The 18,859-nt window shown below is 44.4% G+C and overlaps 2 protein-coding genes across 8 annotated transcripts in view; one reads left to right on the top strand and one right to left on the bottom strand.

The window, feature by feature from the left end:
• The first annotated feature begins 555 nt into the window (after positions 1-555).
• On the top strand, positions 556-15,281 carry LOC310759450 (fibrinogen-like protein 1). Of its 4 annotated transcripts, none has more exons than XM_083606719.1 (10): positions 603-743; positions 1,381-1,509; positions 5,151-5,197; positions 6,660-6,743; positions 7,928-8,138; positions 8,624-8,783; positions 9,768-9,865; positions 10,327-10,415; positions 11,284-11,474; positions 13,761-15,281. In XM_083606719.1, the coding sequence occupies exons 4-10, from the start codon at positions 6,669-6,671 to the stop codon at positions 13,939-13,941; spliced, it is 1,005 nt and encodes a 334-aa protein (XP_083462845.1). In that variant the 5' UTR covers positions 603-743; positions 1,381-1,509; positions 5,151-5,197; positions 6,660-6,668; the 3' UTR covers positions 13,942-15,281. The 4 variants fall into 4 exon arrangements, 3 of the variants coding, with proteins under 3 accessions (XP_083462844.1, XP_083462845.1, XP_083462843.1); XM_083606717.1 differs by having other exon boundaries at positions 605-743; positions 5,154-5,197; XM_083606718.1 differs by lacking the exon at positions 5,151-5,197 and having other exon boundaries at positions 556-743.
• The window catches only part of THSD1 (thrombospondin type 1 domain containing 1), a 26,039-nt gene continuing 22,429 nt past the window's right edge, over positions 15,250-18,859 (bottom strand). For all 4 annotated transcript variants that reach the window (XM_083606454.1, XM_083606457.1, XM_083606455.1 and 1 more), the window contains one exon: positions 15,250-18,548. In XM_083606454.1, the coding sequence (XP_083462580.1) occupies positions 17,146-18,548 (1,403 nt within the window). In that variant the 3' untranslated portion in view covers positions 15,250-17,145. The remainder of the gene's footprint in view (positions 18,549-18,859) is intronic.

Below are 18,859 nucleotides of genomic sequence, written 5' to 3'. Positions count from 1 at the left end.
ATATAATTTTGCAAGTATCCTTTAAACACCTTCCAGTCCTTGTCTATCTTCTCGCTTGAGATCCTTCCAATTTCTCCCATTGTTTTGGATATATTGTAATACTCCAATAATTTGGCAAGCCACTCTGTTTTTGTCGGTATAATACCACTTTTCCAATTTTTCGCAATCAATAGCCTTGCGGCTACTGTTGCGTATAAATATAATGTCTTCTTCCTTTAGATTTCCTGGTACTATTCCCAATAGAAAACCTTCTGATGTTTTCCTAAATGAATATCTGAACATTTTTTTCATTTCATTGTATATTGTTTCCCAAAATTGTTTGATGTTTAAACAATTCCACCATATATGTGTCATAGTACCTTTTTCAGTGTTGCAACGTTGCAACTCTCTGTCATTGTCACAGTAAGGGTTCTCTCAAGAAATCTGTTCCTCTGTGCCATATCAGTATTTTAAATTACTTTTCTGTTGTCACCATCAAAGAAATAATCTTCCTAACATTTCAACTCAAGGACTCAGAAAATAAGAATGGTTTGGGTTTTTAAAATACTTTACAGTCAGCAGAGGGAGCTCCAAGTGTTCCTTTGTAGGTCTTTCAAGACATTTGGGGTTGTTTTTTTAGGGATAGATTTTTCTGCAGTTACATTTTTTAAGTTGCCATCTCTACTGAGGCTTAGAAAGCAAAATTCTTGTCATGCAGACCCAGACTCTCAGGTGCTTTGATGCATCCAACTATAACAAATGAGGTAAGTTTATATTTTTCGCTTTAAGCCTTCTGCTGCATTTTATACACACAAACAAACACACACACACACACACACCCCTGCAACAATTCGGTATTAGTTTTAGCTCGTTAATGATTGCATTCTTTAGACATTAATGGAAGTGATGGGGGAAACACAAACCTGTACATTAAACAAGCTTTCCTGAATTTTTTCCCTGAATTTTTGTTGTTGTCACTACAGTGGTACCTCAGGTTAAGTACTTAATTCATTCCGGAGGTCCGTTCTTAACCTGAAACTGTTCTTAACCTGAAGCACCACTTTAGCTAATGGGGTCTCCAACTGCTGCTGCGCCACCGGAGCACGATTTCTGTTCTCATCCTGCAGCAAAGTTCTTAACCCGAGGTACTATTTCTGGGTTAGCAGAGTCTGTAACCTGAAGCGTATGTAACCTGAGGTACCACTGTATTAGGAAACCGGGGTGCAAGTTCTCCTAAAACTGCTAGCTCGTTTGCAAAGCTAAGTAGGGCCTTGTCCGGTTTCAAGTTGGATGGGGTACTGTGTGTTGAAGGTCCAGCATTGCAGGGGGTTTGACTAGATGACCCTTGGAGTCCCCTTCCAACTCTACAATTCTCTGATTCAACATGTATCCCTCTTGTAGCTATCCCTGAGGACCAAACTATACAGTCGGCAGCAGACCCAGCTCTGGCAGCTCTTGATTTCTACTGAAGAGAGCTAAAGCAGTGACAGGTGAGAAGGACGTAATCTGTAGCAGAGAAGCAGCAGACAGGTATTTTACCTTTCCATCATCTGTTAATTCTACCATTGCAACCCCCTCCTTCCCACAACTTTCTTCCCAGCCAAGGTTTGTTGCCTTAAATCTTGTTAAGCTTCACGTAGAAGTCAAACACTTGTTAAATGTGGCTCCCTCTATTAGGGTCCTGCACTGACATTATTTATGAGCCCCTTCAGACGAGTGGGTTCCCCCCCCCCCGACATATTTTTGGAACATGAAATTGACACTATGTTAGTGCTTTAGTGGTGGATTTATACAGAACCAACCATGCACCGTTCTGCTTTATTCATTGTTCTGTGATGCGTCCCCTGTGCTTTCACATTCTTGCTATAGTGCAGGGGTAGGCAAACTAAGGCCTGGGGGCCGGATGCAGCCCAATCACCTTCTAAATCTGGCCCGCGGACAGTCCAGGAATCAGCGTGTTTTTACATGAGTAGAATGCGTCCTTTTTATTTAAAATGCATCCCTGGGTTATTTGTGAGGCATAGGAATTTGTTCATTCCCCCCCCCACCAAAAAAAAATAAAATATAGTCCAGTCCACCACATGGTCTGAGGGATGGTGGACCAGCCCACAGCTGAAAAAGGTTGCTATAGTGCAACAAAAGCTTGTGTGGTGTAGATTCAGGTAGGTAGTCTGATGCAGTCGAAATATATATATATATATTTTACATGTCCAGTAGCACCTTAGAGACCAACTAAGTTTGTTCTTGGTACAGTGGTACCTCGAGTTAAGTACTTACCGTATTTTTCGCTCTATAACACGCACCCGACCATAACACGCACGTAGTTTTTAGAGGAGGAAAATCCATAGGCATGCCACCCGTAGGCATTCCCTCCATAACATGCACAGACATTTCCCCTTACTTTTTAGGAGGGAAAAAGTGAGTGTTATGGTGTAAAAAATACGGTAATTGATGCCGGAGGTCTGTTCTTAAACTGAAACTGTTCTTAACCTGAAGTACCACTTTAGCTAATGGGGCCTCCTGCTGCCGCCGTGCCACCGCTGTACGATTTCTGTTCTCATCCTGAAGCAAAGTTCTTAACCCGAGGTAATATTTCTGGGTTAGCGGAGTCTGTAACCTGAAGCGTATATGTCAGGGCTGCCCAAGGTCCCAGCTCACAAAGGACCAACGCTGCTTCTTTGTTAATTACAAAAGTCTTTATTGAAGTTCAGTTTCACTTCCAGAGCCGCAGCGCGCAGCTCTACGTCTCAACTGTTAGACCGCTGATGCTCCGTCTGATTCTCCTCCCCCCTGACACCAATTTAAGATTCTAGCCTTACTCCACCTCTTCCTCTGTTCCTTCCGCCTCTGGTTCCGCCTGGCCGTTGGGGTCTCGCCCTTTCTAGACTCTTCTGACGCTGAGTCCCCTGAGCCTTCCCCCTCCCTCCGGCGGGCTTTAGGAGCTGGTTCCCCATCCGGGTCTCCTGCTGTTCCCCGCGCCTGTACATTTGAACTTGGCGCGCGTGCCCAGCCGGTAACTTTCCTCCTGACCGTTTCACTGCTGCTGCTGTCACTGCTTCCCCCTCTGGGGGGGCTAGCTGCAACTGACCTTCCCTCCGTTGGAGGTGTGGTCAGCCCTGACTCACTCTCTCTCCCCACTGGAGGAGACGCTGGCCCTGACACATGTGACTCTTCCCCCCCACTACGCTCTGGTGGGGAGACTGGTCCCAATCCCCCACTGCTGCTTTGGGGTTCCCCTCTGTCTCCTTGTTTCTGGTGCGTCCCCCCTGGGACCCCCCTTGCCCTGACCATAGGCGCCCCCTTCTGGGAGTCTTCTGATTCGCTGGAGAAGCTCATGGAATCTCTCGGGCCACTGTCATACTCCCCTACGCTGCCCTCGGATTCTTCCCCTTCGCTCTCCATTTCCTCTCTCCCCACAGCTCCTGCTCCTGAGTCCCTGACAGTATATAACCCGAGGTACCACTGTATAAGCTTTCGTGTGCATGCACACTTCTTCAGATACACTGAAACAGAAGTCAGCAGACCCTTATATAAGAGGGTGTGGGGTGTGTGGAATATCTATGGTACAAAAAGCTACAGGATTTCTGCAGGAAGCTATGGGGCACGTACGAATGAGGAATGGAGCTGTGTGGCCAGCCCAACAGTTTGCAAGCACAAACAGTATTAAAAGCAGACCATCACAACAAGTCCTCATGAATGCACAGCAAAAAGGACATCTGGAGGGGCCAGTGCTTTATTTATTTAGGGCAGGCATAGGCAAACTTGGCCCTCCAGATGTTTTTGGACTACAACTCCCATCATCCCTAGCTAGCAGGACCAGTGATCAGGGATGATGGGAGTTGTAGTCCCAAAACATCTGGAGGGCCAAGTTTGCCTATGCCTGATTTAGGGCGTTTATGCCCTTCCCCTTTAGCAAGAAAAAGGCTCTCAGAGAAAATTACGAAAATCACTGCCCTTACAAAGAGGAGTTTAACAGCCTCCCTTCTCCAGAGATATGTGGTTCAGAAAGAGGAGCAAGCTCTGGGCCAAAGGCTTTTTAGGCTCTGGTTCACAGGCATTGGCCCTTGAAATCAGTTGACTGCTGAGATAGGCTGGTACTGCAATATTCTGGTGGTACTCTGGGAGCATAAGACTAAGCCTGTGAGATTTCCTAGTGGAACCAGAGTTCCAGTGCCGTTGGCATTAAGGTGTTGGAGTAAGAATATTAAGGCATTAAGGTGTTGGAGTATAGCATCTAGATCAAGGGAAGTAATAGTGCCACTGTATTCTGCTCTGGTCAGACCTCACCTGGAGTACTGTGTCCAGTTCTGGGCACCACAGTTCAAGAAGGACACTGACAAACTGGAACGTGTCCAGAGGAGGGCAACCAAAATGGTCAAAGGCCTGGAAACGATGCCTTATGAGGAACGGCTAAGGGAGCTGGGCATGTTTAGCCTGGAGAAGAGGAGGTTAAGGGGTGATATGATAGCCATGTTCAAATATATAAAAGGATGTCACATAGAGGAGGGAGAAAGGTTGTTTTCTGCTGCTCCAGAGAAGCGGACACGGAGCAATGGATCCAAACTACAAGAAAGAAGATTCCACCTAAACATTAGGAAGAACTTCCTGACAGTAAGAGCTGTTCGACAGTGGAATTTGCTGCCAAGGAGTGTGGTGGAGTCTCCTTCTTTGGAGGTCTTTAAGCAGAGGCTTGACAACCATATGTCAGGAGTGCTCTGATGGTGTTTCCTGCTTGGCAGGGGGTTGGACTCGATGGCCCTTGTGGTCTCTTCCAACTCTATGATTCTATGATTCTATGAATACTGGGATCTCTAGTTTGATATCTTCCGCATGCATCCATCAGAATTACTTCGTCTAGGACTCTGGTTTAAGTCAATCAGGATGCTCCATATCTAAAACATCTGTGATAATTGTTTACAAAAGAAGATTTTATGTTCTCCCTGGACACCTTGCATTATTGCCAAACTCCTCTAATCTCTAAATTAAGATACTTTGCCTAAATCCAAATTGGTTTAATTTACATCTTGCTTGATTTCCTTTTTATGTTATTTTAATTCATTGAAAACTACCGTCTGATGTTTTGTTCTTAAACTCATACCAGATAGCAGGCTGCTCCTGCCATATTTTACTATTTCCAACCTTCTAGACCTTTTTTTTTTTTTTTTTTTTAGCAGAATCCAGAGAAGATTGTCCTTTTAACTTCACACTCGGTTCTGAGGTCAGTGAAATTGCTGTTTTTCTGAAGCCTTCCCAGTTTTTAACCTCCCGAGCTGATGAGGCATGGGTGTAGCCAGGATTTTTGTTAGGGGGGAAGAACAGCCAAAGTTGTTTCGCTATGGGGGGGCAGACTTCCTGGGGGGAGAGAATCTCAGTTAATTGAGTACTTTAAATGCTTTTCACTAACTTTTGTGGATCTTGGGGAGGGGCAACTGCCAGCCTGCCCCCTATGTGACTAGGCCTTTTGATTAAAACTTTTTAATTGGGGGGGGACATATGCTATTAACCCACATTGCAGCCAGAGGAATGAGTGTGAATGCTAGAAGTTTTGTCCTGAACTAATACAAATTAGCCGGTATTATAAAATAGTTGGGAAGGAACTAGCCATAGACTGAGTCTTGCCTATTCCTAGAAGAGGGAGTGTATTTGGCAGATTCTCAGTCCAGGGCTTCCAGAATCTCAGGGGCCCTTTCAAAAAGAACAAAATGTTCCTAGTTTGTTGTGACAACTGTGTTTTTTTCTTTACAACAGAAAGAACTTCCTTCACTCCTTGTTGCCTTCGCTTTCACCTCCGTCCTTGTAGAGCTAGTTCCCACTTTACTTTTGCTGTACACCTAAAAATGTAGTGTGCATAGGACACACACATTTGCAATCAAGTGTTAGATACTTAGAATTTGCAGCCTAAGTGAAGTAAGTCTAAACAGAAGCAAGTCCTATTGAATTCAATTGGGCTTAGTCCCAGGTAGGGATGCAATTATTTGTCAATTTTGGTTTCTCAGGGTTGGGGGTTTTTTTGGTTGTTGTTTTTTTTTTTTTGCAGCAGTTTACTTTTTTAAACAAAGAAAAATCCTCATGAAAACCATTTGCATTTTTGTCAGTTGAAATATACTGTACTCGGAGTTGAGAGTGGATTTCATGCTCTTTATTCAGCTCATAGTGGTGAGGAGGAATGGAAGTTCCCCCAGAATGTCTGCTTTATATACATTATTTACACAATGGGCCCGAAATGATTGGCTAATACTGGGATTCTCCTGTGGGCCAATCTGGTTGCGGATTCACTTCCACTGGGAACTGGATTGGGTGGTTCCCGTGGACCAATCAGACTGCTGCATTCTGGGTCCTATTGTTCTAGGACCAATCAGACTGCTGCATTTTGGATCCTATTCAACTCAGTACATAACATCAGTTTTGAACAATATACACTTTTTGCTTAAAATACTCCTTTTTGCAAGCAATTTCCCATAATATAATTCATTTCTTAGCTGTTATTTTCACTAATACCTCTAATATACCTGTTTTTGTGTTGGGAATTCCAACACAAAATTTGGGTAGGTGTGCATTTTGAAGGATAGCTGTTTTTCAGTTTGCATGTTGCTTCAGAAAAAAAGTATAACAGCAATAGGGAAGGGATAAACGACACATGATTGTCATAGCATAAATCAAGATGCCATTTTCCCCTCCAGCTCTATAAAATGAATGCGATGATGATTCGGTGGATGCTGCTGCTACTCCTGAAACCCTTTTGTTCTCCTGCACCTCGGCTTCTGGTATGTTTATTTTTTTACTTATTAGAATATTGATATTGCACCTTCCAGGACAAAATCCATCGCAAGGCAGCATCCAGAAAAAGACGTACAAAACTTGTCCGATCAACACTTTTAATATCTACAAAGGAGTGGTAAAACACAGCAGCGAACGAAGATAAGGCCAAAATCAAAGCAAATCCTAAATAAACGCTGTGAACTTGCCACTCTTCGTGACAACATTTACAGCCGTTGGGTTCATATCTTTTTTTTCTGGCTCTGGCTAGTTCACCAGCTACAGCAACTCCTGGACGTGAATAGCCTGGCCACAGTTATCCACACCTATGTTAACCTCATGACTGCAGTACTGCAATGCTATCTATGCAGGGATACCCTTGAAGACAGTGTAGAAGCTGCAGATGGTGTAAAATACAGCTGCCAGGCTTTTAATTTTAAGGCAAGATCGTATATGGCAGATCCTTGGAGAGCCACACTGGCTGCCTGTTTGTTGCTGGGCCCAATTCAAGGAGTCGCTCCTGGTATAAACCCAGCACCCTGGATCCTGTGTTGTGCAGTGAAATTTGGACTGCAAACGTTCTCCCTATAAGGAGGAATATACGGGGGAAACTATAGAACACAACAACCAGAGGCAGATTTAGGTTTGATGAGGCCCTAAGCTACTGAAGGTAACGGGGCCCTTTTTATGTCCAGGTGTCCTTTGTCAACTACAAATTGCCGCTGTTTTTTGTGTTGAATATATGCTATATGGTAATTTATGGACCTAATAGGTATCTAAAGCCATTTGCACGTGCTGCCATGCAACCAGTCCATGCAAAATATGTATTCTATCAAGGTAATTGTTGAAAAGTCCATGCAGAATGTAAAGTCCATGCAGAATGTAGGCACCCTATATATAGAAATGAGCAAACCAGCGATATTTTAGGGAGCAGGCTAGCAGGCGGGGCCCATGACTTACATCATAGGCACCTACACAACACAAAACACTGTTCCTGTATGTAGGTTTTGTTTGTTTTGTTTATATTTTTGAAATATACATTGCATTTTCCCTTTAAATTTTTGGGGCCCCCCCAAAAAGTGGGGCCCTAAGCTATAACTTGTTTAGCTTATACTGACAACAACCAATACCTTCCAACTTAACCTGACTGCAGTTGCATAAAAGGGAATGGCAATTTCCTTCTCACTTTCAGGAAAGGGAGGACTGCCTGGTAGAAAACGGCAAACTACAGCAGAAGCTAAAAACACTCCAAGATTTATCCCAGCTATATGCACTACAGCTGAAAGACCTCCTGGGGAACAACTACCACAGACAAAAGAGCAAGGTTTTCTCTGCCATGAGGACCACACAGCTGGACATGCTTTTGCCCTCAACGAGTGGAAGTCTCTTAGTCTATAACCAAGGTAGGTAAAATCTGTGGCGAGGTCTGTTCTTCTGAAAGGCTTGAGTGTTTTCTTTAATCTTTGAGATTGTTGTTGTTTAGTCATTTAGTCGTGTCCGACTCTTCGTGACCCCCTGGACCAGAGCATGCCAGGCACTCCTGTCTTCCACTGCCTCCCTCAGTTTGGTCAAACTCATGTTCATAGCTTCGAGAACATTGTCCAACCATCTCGTCCTCTGTCGTCCCCTTCTCCTTGTGCCCTCAATCTTTCCCAGCATCAGGGTCTTTTCCAGGGAGTCTTCTCTTCTCATGAGGTGGCCAAAGTATTGGAGCCTCAGCTTCAGGATCTGTCCTTCCAGTGAGCACTCGGGGCTGATTTCCTTAAGAATGGATAGGAATCTTTGAGATAGACATGCTCTTTACGGCCAGTCCCCTTCTTGCGTTTGCATGTTTTCAGCCCTCAATTTGTTGCCATCCAACCTCTCCATCTTGCATTGCTTTGCTTAGATTGTGCAATGGTATTTAACAGCGGAAAGACGGAGAGTGGATACTACCGAATTAAGCCTAGAGCAGACAGAGAACCTTTCCTTGCCTTCTGTGACATGTCAGACGGAGGAGGGTGGACTGTGATCCAACGGCGCAGAAACGGAAAAGAGAATTTCTACAGGTGCGTCGCAGAGTGCAATTAACAGCACACATAATGGTTTCCTTTTTTAATAATTTTTATTAAATTTTCTGTTTTACAATTTAAAATACTCATTTAAACATCCATAAAATATCCATGACTCCCCTTCTTCTTTCCAGTACATTTTGCATATCATAAATCCCTGCATATTTTACAAAAACTAAACCATTCAGTATTCCATTATTGCATCCATCAAAACTTATTTACACAGTTGAATTTCTCTTAAAGCTGCCAACATTTTCAGGTGCACACAGTTGTTTCCCATATATTCCAATCTATGTTCTTCTTGTTGTCTTATGTTAAGTCTGCAAGCTGCGCATGTTCTGTCAACTTCAGTTGCCATTCTTCTTTGGTTGGGACCTCGCTCGTTTTCCATTTTGGGGCTAACAAAACACCGGCCGCAGTAGTAGCATACATAAATAACTTTTTTTTTTACACCTGGGAATTTCAGTCTGAATTATCCCCAACAAAAAGGACTGTGTGGGGTTGTTGGTTTTTTTTTGGAAAAGTACTTTTAAACATTTTTTTCAATTCATTATGGATTATTTCCCAATACTTTTTTACCCTTTTACAAGTCTACCACGTGTGAAAGAACGTTCCGTCCACCTCTTTGCATCTCCAGCACTTACCTGTCACTTACCTGTCATGTAACGGTTTCCTTATTGCTGAGAATAGGGGAGACCATGACCTACAAAATTGGATGGTGCGCCATGTTAGGTCATACAGGCAGTGTCATACAGTTAGGTCATACAGGAAGTAACAACTTCATAGTGAGTGCCAGCACCTATTTTTCTAGGGGAAAAAGCACTGCGTACAGGTATGTACAGGTTTGAGTTGAACCAAAGTCAATTTGTTGCCTCTTAATGCTTTGTAACGCTTTGGAAAAGCACATTAGATAGCCAACCTGGCACCCTCTAGATACAGCTGAATAGCCAACCTTGACATGTGTGTCTCTTCTCCTTGCAGAAATTGGGATGATTACAAAGAAGGGTTTGGACAGTTTCAGTGCAAGGGTGATGAGTATTGGCTGGGTAATGATAAAATACATGATCTACTACTTGAAGGTAAGGATCCTCTTTCTGTCTAGATGCATCTTTATGAAGTAATTTTAACCCTAATAAGCTAACTTTCCCTGTCAGCCAATGAAGAGAGGAAGATCTTCCAATCTCTTCACTGCTTTCTTCCATCTTGATAGAGCCCAAAAGATTGCATTTGAGCTAGATGTGATGCTAGAGGTACGTTTAGTGTCTCTTGCCGGCTTTAAAACAAACAAAACAAAAAACGTTTTAGTGCAGCCCTGTGGGCTCCAATTTTATTTTGAAGCATGGGATGGGGCAAGAAGGGTTCTTAATGCCTTCTCCTTGGACTGTTTTCCTGATTACTGTGCACCCAACACACTGTTTTTCTCTCTGCATATAATTTGGTTACAGTGATGTGACATGTATATAGTCTGAAGGCATCAATAAATCCTTGCATTTCATTCGCAATACTGTGTGTTGGACCCATGACACTGTTTATGTTGCAGGAGAAAAATCCTTGAAAATTGACCTGATGGACTGGAACGGGAAGAGACGATATGCAATTTATGATAATTTCCAGATCAAGAATGAGAGTGTGAGTCATTGGAGGATAAAATACGTTTATCATGTGGACAGTAAGCCCACAACTCATGTGGGGTTTACAATCTAGGAATCAAACCTAAAGCCAAAATTGCATATAGCCAGAGTCTTTTTTTCCAGTATGCCTGGCCCCTTTCCGCCCCATTTTGAAATTTATTTTATTTGTAGAGCTAAACGCTCACAAGTTAAATGCATGTAAGTTGCTGGCAAGCAGGATAGAGGCTGGGGGAGAATATGCACATTTAAGTTAAAGATCTTGTGGATAAAAGAACCAGAAGATTTTAAGACAGCATCACTCAGTTTGGGCTGCAAATCAGGGAGCTTGTACACATATGAAAACTAAAAGCAAGAGTCTTATTTATTAAGTCAACGTCTATCATGTCCCCGCCCCCATCCATCTATTGCATGTATTTACAAGTCTCCTGTTACCAGTCAACAAACATGATATCCAGCAACCACAATCTGTGCTCAACTGGAAAAAAGGAAAATGCCGTGTGTGCAGAGCACGTAACACCCGAAAATTAATCCAGCCACATGTGATATGCATTACACCATGATGTGCATTATATCATGAAGGCATTAACTGTGTAAAAGTTGTGCAGAAAACATCTGCCCATTTTAGAGATGGGAACGTTAACACTTAAGAAATTAGAGGTGTAAAAAGGTTGGTTTTTTAAAAAAGAAAAGCTGGAGAGATTATAACGCCGTCGCCTCTTTTTCTCCGAATCCCAGATGGAGTGGACAAACAACAGATAGGTTCTTTGAGACTTTCATGGTGAAAAGATGAACAATTCTGCTGACTGGCAGTTTGGGTTAACTGGCTACCTATACGTGACACCTAATAACATTTGTTTCTGCGGCAGAATAATTACCAGATGGGCTTCGGCACCTTTTCTGGGACTGCTGGGGATGCTTTGTCCGGAGGGAGCAACTTTGAGAGCCAGTGGTCTGCGTCACTCAATGGGATGCCGTTCTCAGCTCCTGACAGGGACAATGACAGGTTCTTAACAGGGAGCTGTGCAGAAGAGAACAAATGTGGCTGGTGGTTTAACAGGTGAGTAGAGGGATGACTTAACTAGCCCTGAAAACCCAAATGAAGACCTGCCACGTCTAAGCAGTTCTTCCTCTCTTGTGCATCTGCTCTGGATCTCCTTGGTCTGTCAGGTAAAGGTAAAGGGACCCCTGACCATTAGGTCCAGTCGTGGCCGACTCTGGGGTTGCGGCGCTCATCTCGCTTTATTGGCCGAGGGAGCCAGCGTACAGCTTCCGGGTCATGTGGCCAGCATGACTAAGCCGCTTCTGGCGAACCAGAACAGCGCACGGAAACGCTGTTTACCTTCCCACCGGAGTGGTACCTATTTATCCACTTGCACTTTGAACTGCTAGGTTGGCAGGAGCAGGGACCAAGCAACGAGAGCTCATCCTGTCGCGGGGAGTCGAACCGCCGACCTTCTGATCAGCAAGTCCTAGGCTCTGTGGTTTAACCCACAGCGCCACCCGCGTCCCATCGGTCTGTCAGAGTCAGAGATAAATATGTGTATTACTAATTCTGGCAAGCCAGTACTGAGTTATATCGGTTCAAATCGCCAACTCAGCCATGAAATCGTCACTTTCCAGCCTAACCGACCTCACAGGGTTGTTTGTGAGGGTGTAATAGGTGGGGAAGACCCATGTATACCGACTTGAGCTTTTAGGAGAAAAGGCAGGAGACCAATACAGTGAATAAATCCACACAAACCTTTACGGATGTCAACATCTTTAGAAAAAACGACTGCTACTTAAAGGGAAGCAAATGTCAACAAGTGTTATTCATGTACATGAGAATTATACTTTCATCCAGTGCTTTTCTTCTTAAAAAATGTTTAGGGGCACTCTCATTTTCCTACCTATATTGAAATACTGCCCCTCAACGAGGCCAAACTTAGATTCACAAAAGGTTCAGGGGTGTGCGTACCCCCAGGAAAAAAAGCACTGCTTTCACCCTTCATTAAAACGGGGTGTGTGTGTGTATGTGTGAACATGGCATTTGCTTCTCCTCCACTGAGCTGAGCAGTGCTCTGGGTTACTTTTCCACCTTGCCCTCACCCAACTTTTTAGACTTTTAAATCACAGAATTGCAGATTTTTAGAGTTCGAAGGGACCATGAGTGCTATCCAGTTCAACTCCCGGCAATGCATGAATCTCATGGGAAATGCAGCATGCTTTAACTAAATATCAATTAATAAACAGATACACTACTTGCCAGTCAGTCTGTGACTTCTGCTTTGAACTTTTCACTATTTCCCCTGCCAACTTGAACATAGATGTTTCTCTTAACTGGTAGAATGCCAGTGTTGTATGGTGGTTAAGAGTGTTGGGATAGAACCAGGGAGGCCAGGATTAAAATCCCCACTCACTCAGCCATGAAGATCATGGGATGACCTTGGACCAGTCACCATCTCTCAAACGAAATTTACCGTATTTTCGCTCTATAAGACGCACCCGACCATAAGACGCACCTAGTTTTAGAGGAGAACAAGAAAAAAAATATTCTCTCCCTCTCTGCTCAGCGCCTCTCCAGCAAAGTGGTAGGAGAAATGGAAGGGGCTCTCTTTCTCCTCCCGCTTCGCTGAAGGGGTGCTGCGCAGCTTTCCCTCTCTGCTTAGTGCCCCTTCAGCGAAGCGGCAGGAGAAACAGAGCCCCTTCCATTTCTCCTCCCGCTTCGCTGAAGGGGCACTGCGCAGAGAAGGAAAGCTGTGCAGCGCCTCTCCATTGAAGCAAAGCCAGGAAACCAAGAGGGATCGGTGCACACCGATCCCTCTTGCTCTCCTGGCTTCAGTGAAAGCTGCGCAGCCTGCATTCGCTCCATAAGACGCACACACATTTCCCCTTACTTTTTAGGAGGGGGAAAGTGCGTCTTATAGAGCGAAAAATACGGTACCTTACAAAGCTGGTGTGAGGACAAAATGGAGATGGGAGACCATGTGTGCTACTTTCAGATCCTTTGAGGAAAGGAGGCATATACACATAATGATCAAAATAAATGGGAAGAGCATTTGGTCAAGGAAATGCAAGCAGAGCCAGCACAAATATAAAAACAAAGCACATTTTATATAGTTCTTACAATGGGAGGCAATTGTGGGTTTTACATAAGAGGACAAGTTGAGTGGGGACTTCTAACATGTCAACAAAGTATTTAAAGTACATCATAAATTTAATTGGGTCTTAGCTTAGAAGAGCAGAAGGTATTCTCTTAATTTCAGAGTTCCATAATAAAGTCTTGTTAGCTTTATGCATTGGGGCCATTCTCTTGCACTTGATTAACAACCTCTCCTCCCCCCCCCCTTTCCACTTCCACAAGATGCCATGCAGCAAATCTCAACGGGCAATATCACAGAAATGGGAAATACTCTGGCCCCTTGGACAACGGAGTGGTTTGGTCAACATGGCGGGGGCTGTGGTATTCCCTGAAACACACCGCCATGAAAATCAGGCCTACGTCCTTTGTGGATGGAGAGAGTGGAGATGGAGAAGCCGACTAACACGCCCCAACTATGCATCTGAGGAAAAGAAAAATATGATGGATTTGAGGGGTTTATATATACTGTCTTCAGCCTAAGTCAGCTTATTCACAACAATAACCAGGCAGAGGGCCTTCTTGGTAGTGGCACCTTCCCTGTCGAACACCTTCCCTTCAGATGTCAAGGAAATAAACAACTATCTGACTTTTAGAAGACATCTGAAGGCAGCCCTGTTTAGGGAAAATTTTAATGTTTGATGTTTTGTCATGTTTTTACTATTTTGCTGGGAGCTGTCCAGAGTGGCTGGGGAAACCCAGCCAGATGGGTGGGATATAAATAATAAAAATTATTATTGTTGTTATAACAAGTGACAAGAGCTGGAACTGGGCCACCTCTGCTGTTTTTCCGGCAAATAAGCCATGCTCGAAGGTGTGGTTTTCATGTTACATTTCCCCATGTTTAGAAATAAATACAGACTGATGTGGATTGTCGAGAGATGGGAGGTATGGGTCAATCTGGCCTAGGAAGGAAGGAAGGCTTCACTCCAGGAAAAAGGAGCCCCCTCACCTTGTTTTGAAAAGACTGGCAAGCAGGTGAGATGTCTAGGTAGGAAGCCCGTTAGGGAAAACAACTGGATTCTGCAAGCCCTTTCTTTTACTTTCCATATTCATGTTTTTTCCTCTGTAACTCAAAACATTTGCAATATTCTGATTTACTGCAAAGAATGAACCCTTTTGTGATACAAAACAGAAAAGGGGTAGGGGGATAAAAGTTCAAACTTGCAAGAATGTAAGTCAATTTTTTGTTCACTGTATAAAGCCCACCAGAACATTTCCAGTGTATGGGAGAAGCTGCAGTTTTGTTACAACGGTAAAACCTTGTTATTGTGTTGGCAGTAATTAGGAATAGCCTAGCCTGCTATCCTTCTCTGATTATAGGATGCACATCCTGTTTATCTATATTGTATTTGAGCCCTTAATTTGCCTTTTGTCTCCGATTTATTTCTCAAGGCGAAGGGAGGGGCATGGTGAGCCTTGACTGACGCCTAATAAAGCAGAAGACTTGCTATACTATACATTTTCACATATACTTTTTTTTTTTGTAATTGAGTAAATGAAAACGTGCTTTTACAATTCTAATAAAAGCCTGTGAGGCCACTGAGGGCTGAGTATAGTCTTGGGGCTAGCTGTCTAGGGCTTCTAAAATGCCAAGATACAGTGAGAACAATTCCCAGTAAATGTGAAAGTGATTAACTGCTTTGGAGAAATTTTTGGATGAAATGAAGGTGGAAAGATGCCGCTATAACAAAAGGCAGCCTATCGCATACGATGCAACAAAAATAAAACGCTGCTTTATTTCCACCCTTGTCTAAAGTTTGTATTAAAGCGTTAAAACCTTTTTGCTTCCGTGTATATTGTTAGGGCTCTCAGAAGGGAAAAACTTATAAGACGATCAGTCATTATGACACAAGGTGCGAAAGCAAGCCCAAAATTGTAAACCGGGTAGAACTGATGGAGCGGTAGCTTCTTTGGGTATGGAAATGATTCACCTCCTGAGAACCATGTTTTTAAAGGCCATTATTCCCTGAAGCAGAAGATCACTTTGTTACTAGGCATGGAAATTATGCCAGGCACCTTGCAAGATCTGAAAGCCTATCGGGCAAGTATAGCTGCCATGATATAGTGCAGGGGTCAGCAAACTTTTTCAGCAGGGGGCCGGTCCACTGTCCCTCAGACCTTGTGGGGGGCTGGACTATATTTGGGGGCGGGGAATGAATGAATTCCTATGCCCCACAAATAACCCAGAGATGCATTTTCAATAAAAGCACACATTCTACTCATGTAAAAACATGCTGATTCCTGACCATCCGCGGGCCGGATTTAGAAGGCGATTAGGTTGGATCCGGCCCCCAGGCCTTAGTTTGCCTATCCATGATATAGTGGTTTGTGTGGACCAGATCTCGCTAACCTCATGCCCTCCAGAGGTTTTGTAGTAATGGGAACCTAGGTAGGATGAGGGATGATATAGGCAATGCTGAATTAGATCAATCTATGGTCTGACTGGCAGCATCCTGAAGAGATTCAAGTCTCATTTGATGGGCTTCAGAATACTATGATGCAGGGATGTCACCTCGCCAATGCCATGCATAGACCCTTCTGTGACGATTAACATATGAGTGCTGGAGATGAAATAGTTAAACAGGTTGCCCAGTCAGGACCCAGGGGGGTGGAGTCAATTGGACTATAAAACCAGTTCTGGAAGGAGTTTGTTGGGAGTTGTTGGTGGGTAGTTGGTTGGTTTTAGTAGGTTGGCTGGTGAGGAAAGGCAGTTGGAGAAGCAGTTGGTAATAGAGAGACAGGGCAGTGGGTTCTTGAGTGTGGGGAGGTAGAAGAGATAGAGGAAAATAAGACTAAGAAAGTAAAGAGTAACAACGTTTGGAATGCCGTAAAAGTTTGTGTCTGAAATAAAATACACTCTTCTTTATTAATTGAGAACCTGACTGAGGCTGAAGTGATTTTACCAGGGAGGACCTGGTTGGTGGCAGCGGATTAGTGGTGTACGGGTCAATAGTCCGTGAGACAACCGTACGAACGCCACACCTTCCCAGTCAACTAACAAGGTCTGTGGACAAATGAGAGGATGGATTCACAAGACAGTAGCTGCTACAATCATGAAGGAGGGGCTGGGTCAACTACTATCGGCAGCACAATTATTCTAGAGAAAGAGGTGCCGGAACTCACCATGAACACCTCCCTCGTTCTCTTAGAATGGCAATGGCACCCACCTGACAGGTGCCGGAACTGAGTTCCGGCAAGTTGCGGCTGGAAAAAAGCCCTGACTACTGTATTCTCACAACTCAGTCCTGTGAACAGCTGTGTCAGGGAAAAGCAGCAAGGAGAATCAGATCCTAAGTTTTGTTTTCGAGAAAGCTCTGAGGTACTTTGAACATGGAAGTCAAACTATGACTGAGTCCCGGAGGTTCTCAGTGCAGAATAATTTAGAGGAAGCTTATTTATACGTGTGAAGGCATCATTTCCTGCTTGCTGCTCTGAAGTGGTTGAGGAAGCAGGGAGAGAAATGCGAAACGAAACAGCAGCTGGGCCTCATTCCCCCACTATGAGATGGAATTTGGTGGTGCTTTTAGAAAGCCCATTTGTTTTATTTTTGGCCACCACTCATATCAGCCCACAGGTTCTGTCTTGCTACAAGATGGCGGCAAGGCACTCAGAGCACCAAATGCTCAATGCTTAAGGTATTTATTCCACCACCTTCATCGGACGCAAAATACCCAGGCAGGTCAGTCATTTGCTGTTCCAATTCAGCCAGGCCAAAAGAAGTGTTGTCATAGAAGTGGTATTCAGGGTCAGATGGGAAGCTCTGGCACTTGCTCCTTCTGTACTGTGTAGGGCTCAGATTACCTCCTCTTTGGTGCATATCTTTGAGAGCCACCACAGCACATTCGTTCTTCCAAGCATCCACGCGGCCCAGGGAAGGCCCTCTTAAGTTTCTCTTCTGCTCTGATCTATCAACGCACAGTTCCTGGGCCACTGGTTGGCGTCTGGTGACTGAGTCTATTTTCTTCCCTGGGGGTTCCCATTTATGGGGGTTGTGTGTTCCATAGGCCATTGATTCAGTGGTTAAAGGAGTACTATAATACAGCTCAAACTCTTCAATGCTCTCACTGGTGCTTTTAGATTTAGGCCGGTGCTCTCCTTCCGGGACACGACTCCACGTTCTGGCTCTGCCGCGGTAGAGGTGGGTCTGGCACGGTGTCAGGGTGGACATGCTTCTCTTCCGGAACGGCTTGGCTTTTCTGGTTTCGTGGAAGCTGGCTGTTCGTCTGAACTGCGAAGTTCTTGGGCAGACCCTCTCCGATGGCTCTCCTTTGTTCTCGAGGTATCTAGGGTGAGCTCTTCTAATGAGGGACTGACAAGGGCTCAAGGTAGGACTGGCTTGAGGCAGCGTAAAATCCGCCCTAGAACAGTGCCTGTCTCCTAAGGATATGGGGTGGCCAGGGGGCTGCTCCAGAAAAGGAGACTTGATTCTGAACTTGCTTCCAGCTGCTGCCTCCTGGTTCTCTGGGCTCACAGAGCTGTTGAGCACCGTGTCTGTCAAAGGGTTCTGAGAAACGCGGTAAACTTTTGTTGTTTCGGTGAGGCCTCTCCTCTTCATTTCCTTCAGCTGCTGTTGTGCAAGGCGGTAGCTGAAAATGGGGGGGATTATTTTCTGAGCTGTGGACTCAAAGCTTTCGCTAGCAGAAGCTCCTCCCCCTCCCCCTTCCGGAGCAAAATAAAGACTTCTCCTGGAGCTCAACGGCATATCTGGAGGTTCTCCAGAAAGCGAACAAGCAACTTCTCCCTCAGAAAAGCTCTCTCGCTGCTGTCTCTCATCTTGGCAGATGTTCTCCTCGTCGGAGTTCTTCCGGAAGCTGGGCGAGTGGGTGGAGTCGCAGCGCACAGGGGTGCTGCATTTCTGGGTCCTGCAAAGCTTCCTCCATAGGGCGATCAGGACAGTAGCAAAGATGATGGATAAACACAAAGATATGCCAGTGACGGTTACTAGATTATTATTGGCTTTCTGGCCGTCTTCTGAAGGGTACAGTGGTGTGATGGGTACAGGTTTAGTAGCTGAAATGAAAGAAGTAACTTGCTGAACAGATGTCAATTTACAAGGTATTTCCCCAAATACAAAACCCACGAAACAAAGGGCAAGGGCTCCTGTAAATGCTACATATATATATTCTTATCACAAATGCCTTGATACTGGATCTATATGATCCAATACTCATACTTTCATTGGCTGAGATGTTGCCTATCATCTTGGTTGCTGCAGCTTGAGTTCATGTCTAGCCTTGATACCTTCCTCCCTTACTACTGCTTGGATTCAGCTCTGCCCAAACTCTGCTCAAACCCAACATCTCCCAGCCTACTTTATTCAT

The sequence above is a fragment of the Podarcis filfolensis genome, assembly GCF_964270895.1.
Source record: "Podarcis filfolensis genome assembly, chromosome: 3".
Lineage (NCBI taxonomy): Eukaryota > Metazoa > Chordata > Lepidosauria > Squamata > Lacertidae > Podarcis > Podarcis filfolensis.
The sequence above is the reverse complement of the archived record's forward strand: the minus strand, read 5'-3'. Positions and strand labels throughout refer to the sequence as shown.